This window comes from Chiloscyllium plagiosum, unplaced genomic scaffold, assembly GCF_037043375.1.
Source record: "Chiloscyllium plagiosum isolate Xiang-an unplaced genomic scaffold, Cpla_swu_hap1 HiC_scaffold_16, whole genome shotgun sequence".
Classification (NCBI taxonomy): domain Eukaryota; kingdom Metazoa; phylum Chordata; class Chondrichthyes; order Orectolobiformes; family Hemiscylliidae; genus Chiloscyllium; species Chiloscyllium plagiosum.
In genome coordinates this window covers 10887913-10907148 of record NW_028270154.1, presented here as the reverse complement: position 1 = coordinate 10907148, position 19236 = coordinate 10887913, and the positions used below count along the sequence as shown (strand labels likewise).

Sequence of the window (19236 nt, the reverse complement as noted above, 5' to 3'; positions counted from 1 at the left end):
AGGCCCTACCGCACGGTGCTGGGAGAGCAGGCCAGATCCTACCGCACGGTGCTGGGAGAGCAGGCCAGGCCCTACCGCACGGTGCTGAGAGAGCAGGCCAAGCCCTACCGCACGGTGCTGGGAGAGCAGGCCAGGCCCTACCGCACGGTGCTGAGAGAGCAGGCCAAGCCCTACCGCACGGTGCTGGGAGAGCAGGCCAGGCCCTACCGCACGGTGCTGGGAGAGGTCAGGCCATACCGCACGGTGCTGGGAGAGCAGGTCAGGCCCTACCGCACGGTGCTGGGAGAGCAGGCCAGGCCATACCGCACGGTGTTGGGAGAGCAGGCCAGGCCATACCGCACGGTGCTGGGAGAGCAGGTCAGGCCCTACCGCACGGTGCTGGGAGAGCAGGTCAGGCCATACCGCACGGTGCTGGGAGAGCAGGTCAGGCCCTACCGCACGGTGCTGGGAGAGCAGGCCAGGCCATACCGCACGGTGTTGGGAGAGCAGGCCAGGCCCTACCACATGGTGCTGAGAGAGCAGGCCAAGCCCTACCGCACGGTGCTGGGAGAGCAGGCCAAGCCCTACCGCACGGTGTTGGGAGAGCAGGCCAGGCCATACCGCACGGTGTTGGGAGAGCAGGCCAGGCCCTACCGCACGGTGCTGGGAGAGCAGGCCAGGCCCTACCACATGGTGCTGAGAGAGCAGGCCAAGCCCTACCGCACGGTGTTGGGAGAGCAGGCCAGGCCATACCGCACGGTGTTGGGAGAGCAGGCCAGGCCATACCGCACGGTGTTGGGAGAGCAGGCCAGGCCCTACCGCACGGTGCTGGGAGAGCAGGCCAGGCCCTACCGCACGGTGCAGGGAGAGCAGGCCAGGCCCTACCGCACGGTGCAGGGAGAGCAGGCCAGGCCCTACCGCACGGTGCAGGGAGAGCAGGCCAGGCCCTACCGCACGGTGCTGGGAGAGCAGGCCAGGCCCTACCGCACGGTGCAGGGAGAGCAGGCCAGGACCCACCAAGGGACTAGAAGAGGGGTCAAAAGAGAAGGAAACAAAAGAGAAGGAAAGAAGCTTTGATTGGAGCGCCTCACTCCGCTGCCATCTTGACTGGAAATTATCGGAAGGATATTATTAAACTGGACAGGGTTCAGAAAAGATTTACCGGCAAGTTGCCAGGAAAGGAGGCTTTGAGTTATAGAAATAGGTTGGGATGTATTCCACTGGAGCGCATGAGGTTGAGGAGCGACCTTATATAAGTTTATAAAGGAACGAGGGGGATGGATAGGGTTATTAGCCAAGGTCTTTTCCCTAAGGTGGGGGAGGCCAAAGTTGGAGGGTGTATTTTTAAGGCGAGAGGAGAAAGATTTGAAAAAGCACAGGAAGAGCGACTTACACGGGGAGTGGTCAGTGTGTGGGAAGAACTGCAGAGGAAGTGGTGAATGCAGGTACAGTTTCAATGTTTAAGAGATATTTGGATAAGTTCACGAAAAGGAAAGGTTTGCAGAAAGATGTATCAAACACAGGCAGGTGGGAATAGTTTAATTTTGGGAACCAAAGAGTCTGTTTCTGTGCTGTAGTATGACTCTAAATGGACTCAATGACTATGTACTGTCCATCCCTACAACTCAGAATCAACCGCATTAGCTGTAGGTCAGGAGTTACACGTAGAGATAAGGATGGCAGGTTCTTTCCCTAAAGAACGTTATCAGCAAGGAAACACACAATGCAATCACAGGGGTTTGGAACGTACACACTCCCAGTTTGTTGCTGGCTCAGAGGCCCCAAGCTGAACGGCTTATATCCAGAGCACTTTCACACTCACCCCAGAAAACGCACAGAATCGGATTTCACCCTCATTTCCTCTTCATCCTTGACATTTTTGCATTTGCTCCCACCCTCATTCCCAGCGTTCCCATACCCCAACCAGAGGAAAAGAACACCCTGTTTTGATCCACCAAAATCTCCAGCATTTCAATACCGCCCCCCCCCCCCACCAAGCTTCAGGAGAGAGCCGTGCCCGGTGACATGCCTTGCTCATACACTCACCTGCCCCATTTAACATTCAGCCTCCGCCCGTTGATGATGAGCTTGTTAAACGATTTCTCAGCTGCCAGCTCCGAGGACTGCCTGGTGGCAAACTGGATGAACGCACACTGCTGCCGCTGGACCACAGTAATGGAACGAATCTCTCCAAACTGGTAAAAATGATTCCTTTAGTCCCCATGAAAAAAACAAATGCAGCGGGTTACACATACTGGAAGGAAGCTGCTCTTAAAAACCATCCGCTCCCCTCAACATGCCCCAAACCTTTCCATGCCCAACGAAGGGTTTCTGAAATGTTGAAACCTGGGTGAGGAGGCACTGGGAACACAGCAAGATCAGACATTCTTCAAAGAGGTGAATCAGCAAATCCATTGGTTTCTGTTGACGTTGGTTAGAGATAAATGATGGCCAGGATGGACAATGGGAAAATACCCCTGCTTTTGGAATATAAGGTAGAGTGAAGTTCCTGTTATCTGTATCCCAAGCATCTGGAATTCTTAAACAGCCTGCATCCGGGATTCTGAAGGCAATTCCAGATGCTTGGACCTGGATCTGGATAACAGGGATTTCAACGGTATTAGCTACAGGAAGTCAAAGATTGGATGCTTTAATAAGACTTGCTTCAGACTTACCTTATCGATACAGACAGAATTATCTATCAGGGCCAGGTATACTAGTATTTAGAAGCAGTCCTGGCTGTTGCTTTTAAAACACACATTCATCTTGTGACGGTGATAAATCGAGTTCTCCCGGCTGTCACTAGTATTTCCCCTGCAGCTGGGATATTCAGCTCATAGAATCCTAGAATCTCTACAGTGTGGAAACAGGCCCTTCAGCCCAACCAGTCCACACTGACCCTCCAAAGAGCTACCCACCCAGACCCATTCCCCTATCCTATATTTACCCCTCACTAAAACATCTAACCTACACATCCCTGAACACTATAAGCAATTTAGCATGGCCAAACCACCCCATCTGTGGGAGGAAACCAGAGCACCTGGAGGAAACCCACGCAGACACAGGGAGAATGTGCAAACTCCACACACACAGTCACCCGAGGGTGGAATCGAACCTAGGTGTAAGGCAGCAGTGCTAGCCATTGAGCCACCATGCCGCCCCAGTACCACACACCATATTCCTCATGCATGCCAGACCAGGGACAATACTAGACTTTCACATCCGGCTGCATCAGCAGATGGGGCCCTGGTTTACCTTACGTGGTTTCAAGGCTGTCTGTGGGACTTGAACCCATGAACGTGCGACTCAGAGCACAGCACATTGACCACTGTACCACACTGGAAATGGGTGCGACAGAGACCACCCGCTGCCCTCAAAAAGACTGGGAAGTAGGTCCAGCAGGAAGGAAACAAAGCCAAGGCCGAACCAAACAAAAAAATGTGTTTAAAGAAACCACACACTGCTGTATTTGGCCAGTATCACCGCAGGCCATGAGTAATGTTGAAGAGTGGTGAGAGTTTACCGTAGCTCTGTCTCTGAGATCTGCTCCCCGAGACCTCCCACATACAGAGTTGTGATGGACTTGTCCTCTGGCGGGTCCAACCTGGGCATGGTTGCTGCCCGTTTCAGCAACTTGTCAGCCACTGGGTCGTTAATGCCATAGTAACGATCCTTGATGTTCTGATCAGCCAAAGGATCATCCGGGTCAGTCGGCTTTTCATGCCTGGAATTTGATGAATATCACCAATCAAAGTCAGATCAATGTAATCAGCTACACTGCTGACAGAGTTAAGGGATGTGATGGCTGCTCTATAGGTGGGGATCGAGTAGAATGGACCTTATGTTCAAAGGAATGGCAGGCGGATCCTGTTCAGACATCAAACACTGTTAGTGGGCTTGGTATAGTGGGTAGTATAAAACTAGGAAGCCTAATCTCGGGATAACGGGGCAGAGGACTGACAGGAGAAGAAAACCTCACAGGATTGAGTCTCTTTGAAATCCCTTACCCCGACACTGTCAAGGTCAATCATTGAGTTTGATGAAGACAGTAGCTAATGGATTTGATGGGCTCCAAGAGCATGAAGAGATAGGGAAGGTGAGTGGAATTAGGACAGGTTCAGTAATTCTGTTAAATCTGGAAGCAGGCGTGATGGGCCAAATGGCCCACTCCTGCTCTTTTTTCTCATGCCTACCATAAAGGAATGGGTTCAATCAGAATCAGGAATGGCTGTTGGATAGATGGAAGGGGGGATTTGATTAGGACAGATAGATTTGTGTCTTTCACAACATCACAGAATTACTCAAAGTGAGCTGCTGTCAATGAAGTGTTTCTGGCATGAGATTATTTTTCTTGTTAAAAATGCAGGGGATGAGGCATCCGATTTGAGCACAGTAAGCTTCGGCATAAAGGAATGGACAAACGTCCAGAGTGCGTGCCGTGATTTTAGCGGAGGAGAAATATCAGACAAGACACCAGGAAGAACAACTTTGCTCTTCTGTAAAACAGGGGACATTTTACTTCCATCTGGACAGGAAGGTGCTGCCTCAGGATCATACTGCAACTGAAAGGCGGAGTAATACGAATCCCCACTCCTCCCACACCCTCCATACTGCATTCCGACTCCTGCCTCACTCTGCCACTCACCTCTGGAGTGGGATTCCAATCCATGAACTTTCGGCCAAAAGAGCTAAGAGTTTGAGTGTCCACAGCGCTGCCTCCCTTACCTGTAGGGGCACTCCTCCCCTCGCTTGCATTCTCCCTTGACCCAGAAGGAGCAGATGTGCGGTCGGTTGCGTTTGTAGTACGGTGTGGTCCTGGCTAATTTCAGCAGCATGTCACTGGAGCTGGTGGCCTTGCCCAGAGCACCCACAGGTCTCGTCCCATCTGAGTTCTGGATCTGCAGAGACAGCAGAAACGTCATCCTAATGACCAGTGCTGCAACTGAGGACACCAAACAGGAGGCGGGCCATTTGGCCCGTCAAGCCTTCTCAGCTGTTCCATTAGCTCACAGCGACTGAGATGTAACTTCACCTACTTTCCTCGGTTCTGTAACCGATGCTCCTTTAGGTCAAGGAAAGAACCTCAATCCCAATCTTGAACTCGTCAGCCTACACACACTCTCTCTCTCTCTCTCTCTCCCCCTGCCCACCAATCACCACTCTGGCAATAAAGAGTAAATCCAATTAAGAAAAGCTGGAATTGAAAGCTAGCCTCAGTAATTGTGATCATGAGACTGTTGTTGATTGTCATAAAAACCATCTGTTTCCCAAATGCTCTTTAGGGAAGGAAACCGATCACCTTGACCCAATCTGCTCTACGTGAGACTCCAGACCTATGGCTGACTCTTAATTACCTCTTACACAACCTCGCAAGCCACTCAGTTGTAGCACAGGGACACACAACAAGTACGAGGTATACCAACATCAAACTTGGACAGATTCTTGGGAGAGGAAACCTTGCGGGGTTCTGGGAAAAGGGTGGGGCAGAAGGGAGCAATGGTACAGCTTGTCCAGGGAGCTGGTGAGGGCACGATGGGCCCAACAGGCTCCTTCTGTGTGGTTAAAAGACAAAAGTTACCTCTCGCTCCATGTTCTGTGTGTAGTACTCCTTATTGACGTCAGACTTTGGCATCTCATCCTTGAGTGATATTCCTGCATCACGGACCTGGATGGGCAAACCTAACAGAGGCAGGGCAAGCAAGGAGTCAGAATTCATCAGATTCAACATCACCTAAATGCAGATTCACTCCAGAGTAACCACCTTCATAGCAAGATGAAACCCTTTTGAGTTCACAGTCAATGCAAAACAAACAGTACAGTTCAAGGAGTCAACCAGGCATATTCTAGGCTCCTGTGGGGATATAGTTCACCAGCTTGAACACTCATATCAAAGCACCTTGAAGAACAGAAATAGCCCATTCACCTACTCAAACTTGCCCCACTGTTCAAGGCGCTGGGGTCCATCTGTTTCTGACCCAGGTAAGATCAATTAAAATGAGAAGTGCAAGGCCCACACAGACACTACCTCTAGACATTGCCGCACTCAACTGATATCAGCTGTTTAAGAACAGATTTTCAAAAATAATTGAAGTTCCAGAGAAGGTCTAAGTACAAAAGTAAATCTTCCTGATCTTCAGAAATCAATTTACAAAAGCTGATCTCAATTAAAGTGAACAGTCAGATTTGTTGTAGAAACTGAAGTGGCTGAATAACATCCATTCGGGAAGTAAACTGGGTTGTCCTTTCCTGGACTGAACACTTGCACGATTCCAATCCCATAGCTGACTATCAGCAGCCCTCTGAAGTGGCAAATTAAGACAATCAGAGCAATAAATGACAACCGCGCACACCCCATGGGGTCATCATCCTGTCGGGTGCACCTGCAGCAGTTTCTGCTTTAGGGGTGAAGTATTCTGAGCACCTCACCTCACAGGCCCCAGTCTGTAACATACACTCCTGAACTCTCGGGTACGTACCGTATTCCAGGTCCAGCAGGCAGGTCTGGCACACGTTCTTCAGCTTGCTGCACGTCTGGCACACCTCAGTTTTCTTAAAACGCATCCGAGCTCCGGGACACCAGCGGAAGACAGTGAAAGGCCGGGAACAGATCTGAAGGGGAAAAATATGGATGCAACTCACAATTGAAGTATTAGTAAAACTGCAATGATCCTGAGCGTTCCTTTTATGGCGTCCTAATCACCTTATCATAGAACAGTTAAGCCCAAAGTAGGCCATTTGGCTCAACATTTCCATGCTAGTTCTCTGTAAGACTGACTCATTTAGTCCCACGCGCTATTCCATGTGACAATGCACTATTTATCGTTTCAGATTTTTATCAAGTTCCTTTCTGTAAGCTTCGACTGAACCTGCCTTGCCCACAATCCCAATCCTAATCCCAGCTGCATGAAAGTCAAACTTCCTCATGCCACCTTTGGTTCTATACCAACCCAGATGTTCTCAACACCATCAGAAGTATGCAACCAATTGATTGACATCCCCTCAAGACAAAGACGAGGAGAATAGCCCTCTGAAGGTCACTGGGTACTGAATTCTCTCCAGCAGTGGCCAGCAGGGCTGTAGAATATTTAAGACTGAATTCGACTGAATCTTGATTGATAAGGGATTGAAAATGGTATCAGAGATAAACAGGCGAGTGGAAGTGAGGTTACAATCAGCTCAGCCGCGATTTTACCAAATGGCAGAGCAGGCTGAAGGGGCCGAAGGGCCTCATGATCCAATTCATACCACACCATTAACGCATCATTAAACCCAGGGACATGCAAGAAACTAGAATTGGAAAAGTACAAAGATCTGAGGATGATGGGACTGAAGGAGGTTATAGAGCTAGGGAGGGTGGAACCATGGAAGGATTTGAAAACAAAAGGAGAATTATAAAACAGAAATGTTGCCAGACCAATAGCGAATGTTGGCCAGGAACATTCACTCTGAGACTGACTAGGGTGGTACTGCCACCTTGTGGAGCCACTTCAAACCTGCACAATATTTATTCAGACGACCCTTTCAGACAAGCTGAGGTGGTGTTGCATCCCCTGCACTGCACCCAGTGACTACAGGCACACACCACACATCACTGCAGAGATTTGTTACACACTCAGTCCACTGACATTTGTTTTCAAAACTGACAATCTCATCATTAAATCATATAAGTACATACAAAATGGACAAAGCCCCAGGAGCAGGCGGTACAGCACAAAGCTGACAGCAGGGGGAGACATCACACTTAGATGGGACACAGGGAAGTATAAGGTTTGCATATTTGGGACAGAATGGAGATAGATTCTTCACACAAACATGCAAGAAAGAAAGCTGGTACAGAAGCAGAGCTCAGAAACAGCTTCAGATGAGAAGTGAAGTTCACCAAGGTGCAGAAGTGTTAAAGAAACAAAAACAGAAATTGCTGGAAAAGCTCAGCAGGTCTGGCAGAGAGATCAGAGTTAACGTTTCAGGTCTGGTGACCCTTCCTCACAATTGGATCCGAAATGTTAACAGAGGCTGCCAGACCTGTTCAGTAATTTCTGTTTTTGTTTCTGATTTACAGCATCCGCAGTTCTTTTGTCTTTTACTTGAAGTGTTAAAGAGCTGAGCTAGTGAGCAGAATTAGACTGAGTGGGATCGAGGTAGTGAGGAATGAGCAGGAGGGTGGGATTAGCCCTGGAGTTAAACAACAATGTAGGTTTGATAGCCCCTATCATTGCTGGATCATGCTGCCAGCTTAAATCCTAGAAATCCTTTAGTGTGATTTTCATACGTTGAAACTAGAGTCATAGAGATGTACAGCATGGAAACAAACCCTTCGGTCCAACCCAATCTAGTCCCACCTGCCAGCACCCGGCCCATATCCCTCCAAACCCTTCCTATTCATATACCCATCCAAATGCCTCTAAAATGGTGCAATTGTACCAGCCTCCACCACATCCTCTGGCAGCTCATTCCATACACGTACTACCCTCTGTGTGAAAAGGTTGCCCCTTAGGTCTCTTTTATATCTTTCCCCTCTCACCCTAAACCTACGCCCTCTAGTTCTGAACTCCCTGACCCCAGGGAAAAGACTTTTCCTATTTATCCTATCCATGCCCCTCATAATTTTGTAAACCTCTATAAGGTCACCCCTCAGCCTCCGATGCTCCAGGGAAAACAGCCCCAGCCTGTTCAACCTCTCCCTGTCGCTCAGATCCTCCAACCCTGGCAACATCCTTGTAAATCTTTTCTGAACCCTTTCAAGATCCATAACATCTTTCCGATAGGAAGGAGACCAGGATTGCAAGCAATATTCCAACAGTGGCCTAACCAATGTCCTGTACAGCCGCAACATGAACTCCCAACTCCTGTACTCAATACTCTGACCAATAAAGGAAAGCATACCAAACGCATTCTTCACTATCCTATCTACCTGCAATTCCACTTTCAAGGAGCTATGAACCTGCACTCCAAGGTCTCTTTGTTCAGCAACACTCCCCAGGACCTTACCATTAAGTGTATAAGCCCTGCTAAAATTTCCTTTCCCAAAATGCAGCACCTCACATTTATCTGAATTAAACTCCATCTGCCACTTCTCAGCCCATTGGCCCATCTGGTCCAGATCCTGTTATAATCTGAGGTAACCCTCTTCACTGTCCACTACACCTCCAATTTTGGTGTCATCTGCAAACTTACTAACTGTAACTCTTATGCTCACATCCAAATCATTTATGTAAATGACAAAACGTAGAGGGCCCAGCACCGATCCTTGTGGCATTCCACTGATCACAGGCCTCCAGTCTGAAAAACAACCCTCCACCAACACCCTCTGTCTTCTACCTTTGAGGCAATTCTGTATCCAAATGGCTAGTTCTCCCTGTATTCTATGAGTCTAGATTAGAGTGGTGCTGGAAAAGCACAGCAGTTCAGGCAGCATCCGAGAAGCAGTAAAATCGACGTTGCAGGCAAAAGTCCTTCATCAGAAATACAGAATTCCATGAGATCTAACCTTGCTAATCAGTCTCCCATGGGGAACCTTGTCAAACGCCTTACTGAAGTCCATATAGATCACATCGACTGCTCTGCCCTCATCAATCTTCTTTGTTAATTCTTCCAAAAACTCAATCAAGTTTGTGAGACATGATTTCCCACACATAAAGCCATGTTGACTATCCTTAATCAGTCCTTGCTTTTCCAAATACATGTACATCCTGTCCCACAGGATTCCCTCCAACAACTTGCCCACTGAGGTCAGGCTCACCGGTCTATAGTTCCCTGGCTTGTCTTTACCGCCCTTCTTAAACAGTGGCATCATGTTTGCCAACCTCCAGTCTTCCGGCACCTCACCTGTGACTATCGATGATACAAATATCTCAGCAAGAGGCCCAGCAATCACTTCTCTAGCTTCCCACAGAGGTCTCGGGTACACCTGATCAGGTCCTGGGGATTTATCCACTTTTAACCCTTTCAAGACATCCAGCACGTCCTCCTCTGTAATCTGGACATTTTGCAAGATGTCACCATCTATTTCCCTACAGTCTATATCTTCCATATCCTTTCCCACAGTAAATACTGATGTAAAATATTCATTTATTATCTTCCCCATTTTCTGTGGTTCCACACAAAGGCCGCCTTGCTGATCTTTGAGGGGCCCTTTTCTCTCCCTGGTTACTCTTTTGTCCTTAATATATTTGTAAAAACCTTTTGGATTCTCCTTAATTCTATTTGCCAACGCTATCTCATGTCCCTTTTTTGCCCTCCTGATTTCCCTCTTAAGTATACTCCGACTTCCTTTATACTCTTCTAAGGATTCACTCGATCTATCCTGTCTATACCTGACATATGCTTCCTTCTTTTTCTGAACCAAACCCTCAATTTCTTTAGTCATCCAACATTCTCTGTAGCTACCAGCCTTCCCTTTCACCCTGACAGGAATATACTTTCTGTGGATTCTTGTTATCTAATTTCTGAAGGCTTCCCATTTTCCAACCGTCCCTTTACCTGCGAACATCTTCCCCCAATCAGCTTTTGAAAGTCCTTCAAAATTGGCCTTTCTCCAATCTAGAACTTCATCTTTTGGATCTGGTCTATCCTTTTCCATCACAATTTTAAAACGAATAGAATTATGGTCACTGTCCCCAAAGTGCTCCCCCACTGACACCTCAGTCACCTGCCCTGCCTTATTTCCAAAGAGTAGGTCAAGTTTTGCACCTTCTCTAGTAGGTACATCCACATACTGAATCAGAAAATTGTCTTGTACACACTTAACAAATTCCTCTCCATCTAAACCTTTAACACTATGGCAGTCCCAGTCGATGTTTGGAAAGTTAAAATCCCCGACCATAACTACCCTATTATTCTTACAGATAGCTGAGATCTCCTTACAATTTCTCAATTTCCCTCTGACTATTGGGGGCGGGTCTATAATACAATCCCAATAAGGTGATCATCCCTTTTTAATTTCTCAGTTCAGCCCAAATAACTTCCCTGGATGTATTTCCAGGAATATCCTCCCTCAGCACAGCTGTAATGCTATCCCTTATCAAAAATGCCACTCCCCCTCCTCTCTTGCCTCCCTTTCTATCCTTCCTGTAGCATTTGTATCCTGGAACATTAAGCTGCCAGTCCTGGGCATCCCTGAGCCATGTTTCCGTAATTGCTATGATATCCCAGTCCCATGTTCCTAACCATGCCCTGAGTTCATCTGCCTTCCCTGTTAGGCCCCTTGCATTGAAATAAATGCAGTTTAATTTATTAGTCCTACCTTGTCCCTGCCTGCCCTGACTGTTTGACTCACTTCTGTTCTCAGCTGTACCCGTCTCAGATCGATCTCTTTCCTCACTATCTCTCTGGGTCCCACCCCCCCAGCTTACTAGCTTAAATCCTCCCAAGCAGTTCTAGCAAATTTCCCTGCCAGTATATTAGTCCCCTTCCAATTTAGGTGCAATCCGTCCTTCTTGTACAGGTCACTTCTACCCCAAAAGAGATTCCAATGATCCAAAAATGTGAATCCTTCTCCCATTCACCAGCTCCTCAGCCATGCATTCATCTGCTCTATCCTCCTATTCCTGCCCTCACTAGCTCATAGCACTGGGAGTAATCCAGATATTACTACCCTTGAGAACCTCCTTTTTAAATTCCTGCCTAACTCTCTGTAATCTCCCTTCAGAGTCTCAACCTTTTCCCTTCCTATATCCTTGGTTCCAATGTGGACAATGACCTCTTGCTGGCCCCTCTCCCCCATGAGAATATTCTGCACCCTCTCTGAGACATCCTTGATCCTGGCACCAGGGAAACAACACACCATTCAGCTTTTTCTCTGCTGGTCACAGAAACGTCTGTCTGTACCTCTGACTACAGAATCCCCTAACACAATTGATCTCTTGGAAGCGACGTATCCCTCGTTGCATTACAGCCAGTCTCAATACCAGAAACTTGGCTGTTCATGGTACGTTCCCCTGAGAATCCATCACCCCCTGCATTTTCCAAAACAGCATACCTGTTTGAAATGGGTATATGTCCACAAAAGACTCCTGCTCTAGGTGCCGACCTCGCTCACCCTTCCTGGAGTTAACCCATCTATGTGACTGTATCTGACACTTTCCCCCCTTTCTATAACTACCATCCATCACATACTATTGCTGTTGCAAATTCCTCATTGCTTCTATCTGTCTCTCCAACTGATCTGATAAGATTTGCATCCAACAGCATTTATGGCAGATATAATCCGCAGTAACCCTTAAACTCTCTTTAAACTCCCACATCTGACAAGAAGTACATATCACTGCAAAGGCCATTTTTGCCCCTTCACAGTCTATAGACCCAGAAAATAACACCGTCTTATTCCTCTACAAACACTGCCCCAGGTTAAATTAATAGCTATGGCTTATATTTTAAGTTTAATTAAGAGACTTACTTCTAAAAATATATAATCAAGAAAGAATCCACTATACTCACTACTGCAGCCTTTCTCTTGGACAGACTTAAAACAACAATTAACTTATCTGATTCTGTGCTGTGAACTTCGCCCAACAGTTCCTCCAAGATTAGTTGTGAATTTCACTGAGTTAATTTTCCCAGATGCACTCCGATGTCCAGCGATACACGAATTCAAACAGCAAAGGCAGTAACTGTGCAGGTTCTCTCTCTCTCTCTCTATGTCCTGCACTGTCCTCACCATGAGCTTCCTTTGTCTGCTCTTCTCCCTTTTAAAACTGCTGTTGTTTTGACTTTTTTTTCCCAAAGTTCCAAAACAATGCAACAGCATACAAAACAGTCATTGCTGCTCCTGGAATTCAAGGAAATCACCTCCAACACCTAAAATACCTCAAAAAAAAAGGAGCAGCTCTTACAGTCAGAAATTTTTCCTGTCCTCCATCTTGGATTACCCAGAATCCTATTTAAACCTGAATTAATACTGAATTACAGAAGGTCATGGGACTCAGTGCGTAGAGTCTCTGCCTCTAATCCAGAAACTCCGGGTCAAGATGGGCTATTTACACAATGGCCAAACATCTAGAAATCCTTCCAACACACACCAATAGCAGGCAGCAGCAGTAGGAGAGATTCCTGGTCAGCCATCATACCAAGTGCTGTCCCTCACGCTGGTTTCAAGCCAGTGGTCTTTTCGCAGGTAAACTGCGGAAAACAGACGAGCACGTGCTTTGTCTGTCTCATGCATCAGTAGATCTGGGACATCCAAGTCTATAATGAATTTGAGACATCAAAATACTCTGATGCTTTGGTTTAACAACTTATCCTTAACCATTCATTCAAGAACACCACAACACATGAGGGCATTCAGCCCATCCTGCCTGTGCCAGCTCTTTAAAGGTGCTAACCAATACTCCCTTGGCCAGTGAAAGGAAACTCCAAGGTTATGTCATAAGATTGCGTATCAAACAGCCGGGGGGGGGGGGGGGGGGAGAGATGAATGACGGTGTATGCGACTGTATCTTGCAGCCTCAGGCACATACTCACCTTGCACTCTTTCCCATATTTTTCCTTTGTCTGAAATCATAAAGAAAAGACAATAAGGTACAAATAATCACCATCGCAGGAAGCTGATTAATACCCCACTGAGAGGTCACCCAATAGAGAGATTCTTGTCAGCATCTTTTATACTTGCATTAAGGAAAGATCAGGCCCATGATCATACCTCGGTCTGTCGTCAGTGAGCTGCCGTTTACCAGGGCAAGCATTGTGTGGGAAGGGAGCTTTTCACAATTGTCCCAAAGCCCTTCAACGCAAGTTAGCAGGAGAAGGCAAACCAGAGGTTGCAGTTTTGTACACAACTTACATCTTCCTGCTGGACACACTGCACACGGACTCCAAGCATGAGACCCAGTGAATTCAAACAGCTGGCACCTTCTGGACTCTCGAGCCAGGCTTGGAGGGATTTTGTTAAGTGTTTGTACAGCTGTATCCCATTGGCAACCGGCAATGTGTGGGGCCAAATGAAGCACCTCTCCATAAAGAATGAACTTGCATTCATGTAGCACCTTTCACAACAGCAAGCTACCTTTGAAGAGTCATCACTAGTACAATCATTTTCTCTGAGTTCATTCAATGAAGCTCAAGAAGAAAACAACTCATTTATATAGCATCTTCTTTTATGCACGATCCCAGGAGCATTGGTCAACTGAACAAGGTACCATAGGACAGATAATAATGCAAGAAGTAACCTCCCTCAGTAAGAGCCTCTGGCTTCATGTTTGTAATGGTACAGAATTGTTGTAACTGAAAACACGCGAGTCAGAACCAGACAGACAGTCGCACCAACATGAAGCAAGAGAAAGGAAGGAAACACAATACCCAAGAAAGGAAAGTACTAGAAGAACTCAAAAAAGATAAAATCATTGTTATCCTACCTGCAGACAAAGCACACTTGACAAGCATTTTAAATCAAAGAGACTACATTGCGAAAGTGAACGCACCGCTTGCAGATAGCAACACTTACCAACAGGTGGCAATAGACCCGACCCCACAACTGATTAATCGAATCACAGCCCTACTCAAAAAACTTGAGAAATCTGGAGAAATCTCAAAGACTGACTTCCAAAAAAATGAAACCAGATGGATCCCACACACCACACTTCTATGGATTACCCAAAATTCACAAACCAGGGGCCCCTCAGACCATAGTCTCACTACCAGGAACACCAACTTACAGACTGGCCAAGGAACTACACCAAAGATTAACACACTTAGTAGAAGATTCACACCACTCCATCCACCCCACCCAAGAATTCCTGAAGACTAAAGACACCAAGATAGAAGAGGATGAAATAATAGTCTCCTTTGATGTAACAGCCATGTTTATATCAATCAACATTAACCTGGCCAAGGAAACACTGACTACACTATTAGAAGACCCAAAGACACATACACTAAACACCATCAACTTGATCAGCAAGGACAGTATAATCAAGCTGAATGACCTATGCCTTCCCACCCACTTCATCTTCAACAACAAAACCTACAGACAAACCAATGGAACACCCATGGGATCTCCGATATCAGGGTTCTTAGCAGAGGCAGGAATGCAGAGACTCAAACAAACAGCTCTGTCAACCATCCAACTCAAACTCTGGGTCCGCTATGTGGATGACACCTTTGTCGTCACTAAATGAAACAAATTAGAGGAAACCTTCAAGACCATCAATAATACCCTTACTGGCATAAAATTCACTAAAGAGGAGGAAAACAACAACAAATTGCCATTAGATAAAAGCAAATTACTGCAGATGCTGGAATCTGAAACCAAAAAAAAGAACATGCTGGAAAATCTCAGCAAGTCTGGCAGCATTTGTAAGGAGAGAAAAGAGTTGATGTTTCGAGTCTAACTGACCCTTTGTCAAAGCTGTAAAAGTAACAAACTGCCATTCCTAGATGTCGTAGTAGAATGAACAGCCAATAGGGAACTTCAAACTAGCGTCGACAGGAAAACAACACATACAGATCAAATACTGAACTAAAGCAGCAATCATCCCAACATCCACAAACGAAGCTGCGTTAAAACATTATTCCAACGCGCCAATACTCACTACAGCACAGAGGAACTATGCAGGGCAAAGGAAAATCACCTGTACGGTGTTCTCAAAAAGAACGGGCTCCCAATAAACACTGTTTGCCGATTTCTCAGCAACAAACCCAAACAAGCAGACAAAAAAAGTCCAGAAACCCTAGCCCCTCTCCCTTACATCAAAGGCATCTTGGAAATCATTGCCAGACTACTCAGACCCCTTGGCATCAGGGTAGCCTACAAACCCAACAACACACTAAAACAGCAGCTGATGAACTTGAAAGACCCAATACAGACAACAAGTAAAACTAACGTCATTGACAAAATACCATGCAAGAACTGTAAAAAGCACTACATTGGACAAACAGACAGAAAATAGCCAACAGGATACATGAACATCAACTGGCCACAAAAAGACGTGACCCACTCTGACTAGTATCTTTATTCAGATGAGGAAGGACACCACTTTGAGTGGGACAATACATCCAACTTAGGACAAGCCAAACAGAGACACGCATGAGAATTCCGAGAAGCATGGCATTCCAACCAGAACTCTATCAATAAACACATTGACTTGGATCCCATTTACCATCCCCTGAGAAAAAGAACAGGAAGTGACATCACCACAGGAAATTATGTCATCAACCCACAGAAACCAAAACACAAAGTGAAAGCGGGCCATACCACCAGTGGCTCACTGATGATGTTATCTAGGAACATCTGAAAACAAACTTACATCCTGAGTCAGAATATGGATAGTGTCACAATCTCAGATAAAGGGTTCTTATGGTGCAGTGGTAGTGTCCCTACCTCTGATCCTGGAGTCCTAAGCTCCAGTGCAACTTGACATCTCTGAAAGATGTCTCAGACATCTGACCCCTGGCTTTGAAGAATGTGTCCCTACCTCTGAGAAAGAGTTCTTCTGGTGCATTTGTCATATCACTACCTCTAATTCAAGAGCTCCAAGTTCCTACCTCAAGGTTCAAGTTCCAGTTATTTTGGAAGTATGTAATAACAACTTTGAACAGGGGGCGATTAGAAAAATACCTGGCACTCCCAGCCCAGAACAACATGACAATATCCCTTTCAAAGGAAGGCTAGGCTTAACCACATTCAGCCATAACAGGGTAAGTGTGAGAAAATGTTTCTCCTGGCTGAGGAATCTAGAAGACAAGGTCAGTTTCAGAATAGGACAAAGAGAAAGAGAAATTTATTCACGCAAAGGGTTGTGAATCTTTGGAATTCTCTACCCTAGGGGGTGTGAATGTTAAGTAAGAGTATATTCAAAACAGAGGTTGCTGGATTTTTTTTGGGTAATGAAGACATCAAGGGATATGGGTTTATGTGGGAAGATAGATAATGAGCCATGATCTGGTGAAAGGATGGATTAATTCACTTCATCTCTTGAATATTATATTATTAAATAAGGTGGAAGGAAAAGCTGTTGGAAGAGGAATCATTGTCCTTGGGACTCAGCTGTTGCTTGTCATTATTAGACGAACAATGTTTGGGGAAGTCTGGATACAATTGGTTTTTGATCCTAGACTTTGTCTATTCCAGGCTGAGTCCAAAACTCTGAAAAGCCACAGCTTTCCAAATATTACTCAGACATCTGACCTTCTGGGTCCTGACTATTGTTCAATCTTCAGGATTTGCTAAACGTGTGAAGGGACATTGTTTTTAAATCATTCACTGGACATGGGCATTGTAGATAGATCCAGGATTTTGACCCAGTGACACTGAAAGAACGACAGTATATTGCCAAGTCAGGATGGTGGTTGACTTGGAGGGGAACTTGCAGGTGGTGTTCCCAGGCATCTGCTGCCCTTGTCCTTCTAGATGGAAGTGGTTGTGGGTTTGGAAGGTGCTGTTGAAGGAGCGTTGATGTACTGCTGCAGTGCATCTGGTAGATGGTACACACTGAGCATTGGTGGGGGACAGGATGAGCGTTTGCCCCATTCTGTGGGATTAAGCTGTACATTTATGTAATGGTGTCATAACACTGCTTTGTGAACCTGGCTGTGCTAAAAGCCTCTGACCTGTCCTCACCATTGGGCCGGTTGACTGTGAAAGAGAAAAAAGACTTATACTCAAGCAATACCGTTCATGACTTCAGACCCTCCCAAAGGCATTGACTTTTAAAGCATATTCGCTGTTATAATGTAGGGAGGGTGAACAACAGCAATGTGATAAATTCCCAAATCATCTGTTTCGTCGATGATATTGGTTGGGGAATTAAATAATGACCTCTGCATCATTAAAATTATATTCATCTGCGAGTGCAGCCAGATTTCGTATCACAGGCCACCTCACACTGCACTGACTGTCTACCTCTGCAGCTCTGTATGAGTACTATTTCATTGGTCTTCCCTAGAAGTCTGTGCTCAATCTCAACATAATCCTCTGTATGAGATTTATATTCATTATCTTTGTCAGCAAATCAGTAAACGCTGTGGGCAAAGACTGACACAGAACAGAGGAGATGTGCCAGGAGAAGTAAAGCTTAAGATCTACCTATCTTCCCCGAGATGTTATTACACACCCCTGGAGCAGGTGGGACTTGAACCACTGCCTCTTAGTTCAAAGGTAGGAATACACTACCACTGTGCCATTTTACAATCAATACGTTGAGACGCAGATTGCACCGGAGGGTGTGCAGAGGAGATTCACCAGGATGGTGCCGGGTATGGAGCATTTCAGTGATAAAGAGGCTGGAGAAGCTCGGGTTGCTTTCTTTGGAACAGGAAAGACTGAGAGGGGACCTGCTGGAGGTGTATAAGATTATGAGGGGCATGGAGAGTGGGTAGGAAGCAGCTATTCCCCTTGGTTGAAGAATCAATAACAAGAGCAGACATTTTTAAGATGTTTTGGGAGGGGGGGGGGTTTGCTGAATCTTTTTTCACCCAGAGGGTGGTAAGGATTTGGAATGCATTGTCTGGGAGGGGAGTTGAGGTGGGAAAAAAAAATCATAACCCTTTTTAAAAGGTATTGGGATGAGCACTTGAACTGTCATAACATTCAAGGCTATGGGCCTTGTGTGGGAAAGAGGGACTAGTGCAGAGTTAGAATATTTTTTCACAGTACACACTTGATGGGCCGAAGGGGTTCTTCAGCACTGTTTGATTCTATTATTCTCGATGTGTTAAATCACACGTCTGGATCAGATGGGATTGGAATCCGGACTTTCTAGCTCAGAAGTAGGAACACTTCCACTTGCACAGAAATGCCTCCCCAGACTTGGGCATTTTCTAATCAACGTGCTCAGGCGTGTTAGGACACTAAAAAATCAAACAAGCAATTGCAGATGTAGTAGATTTGAAACAAACAATTGCAGGAGAGGCTCAGTGGGTTTGGCGGTATCTGTGGAGACAGAAACAGAGTTAATGCTTTGAGTACAACATGACTGTTCTTTGGTTCAGATGAAGGGTCACTGTGCCTGAGGTATTCTCCTCGGATGCTGACTGAACTGCTGTGCTTTTCCAGCACCACTCTAATCCTGAGGTATTGGCTCTGTTGCTCTCTTCACGGATGCTGCCAGACCTGCTGGGTTTCTCCAGCAATTTGTGTTTTTGTTTGTGATGACACACCACTGGAGCTGGTGGGACTTCAACCCAGGCCTCCTCGCCTGGAGGTAGGGAGACTTCCATTGCAGGCGGGTTGGCACGGTGGTTAGCATTGCTGCCTCACAGAACCAGGAACCCAGGCTCGGTTCCAGCCTCAGTGTGGAGTTTGCACATTCTCACATTGCTGTGGGG

General features: G+C 46.3%; 1 protein-coding gene across 2 annotated transcripts in view; it reads right to left on the bottom strand.

Annotated features, from left to right (window-relative positions):
* rbm22 (RNA binding motif protein 22) overlaps window positions 1–19236 on the bottom strand; it is a 29028-nt gene that overhangs the window by 5001 nt on the left and 4791 nt on the right. The window contains exons 1-7 of one of the 2 annotated variants that reach the window (XM_087995115.1): window positions 13616–13761; window positions 13438–13467; window positions 6456–6588; window positions 5558–5658; window positions 4705–4877; window positions 3503–3703; window positions 2026–2190 (exon numbers count right to left, since the gene is read on the bottom strand). In XM_087995115.1, the coding sequence (XP_087851241.1) occupies window positions 2026–2190; window positions 3503–3703; window positions 4705–4877; window positions 5558–5658; window positions 6456–6540 (725 nt within the window). In that variant the 5' untranslated portion in view covers window positions 6541–6588; window positions 13438–13467; window positions 13616–13761. Of the gene's footprint in view, window positions 1–2025; window positions 2191–3502; window positions 3704–4704; window positions 4878–5557; window positions 5659–6455; window positions 6589–13437; window positions 13468–13615; window positions 13762–19236 lie in introns of those variants that run through there. The other variant, XM_043703096.2, reaches the window with a different exon arrangement.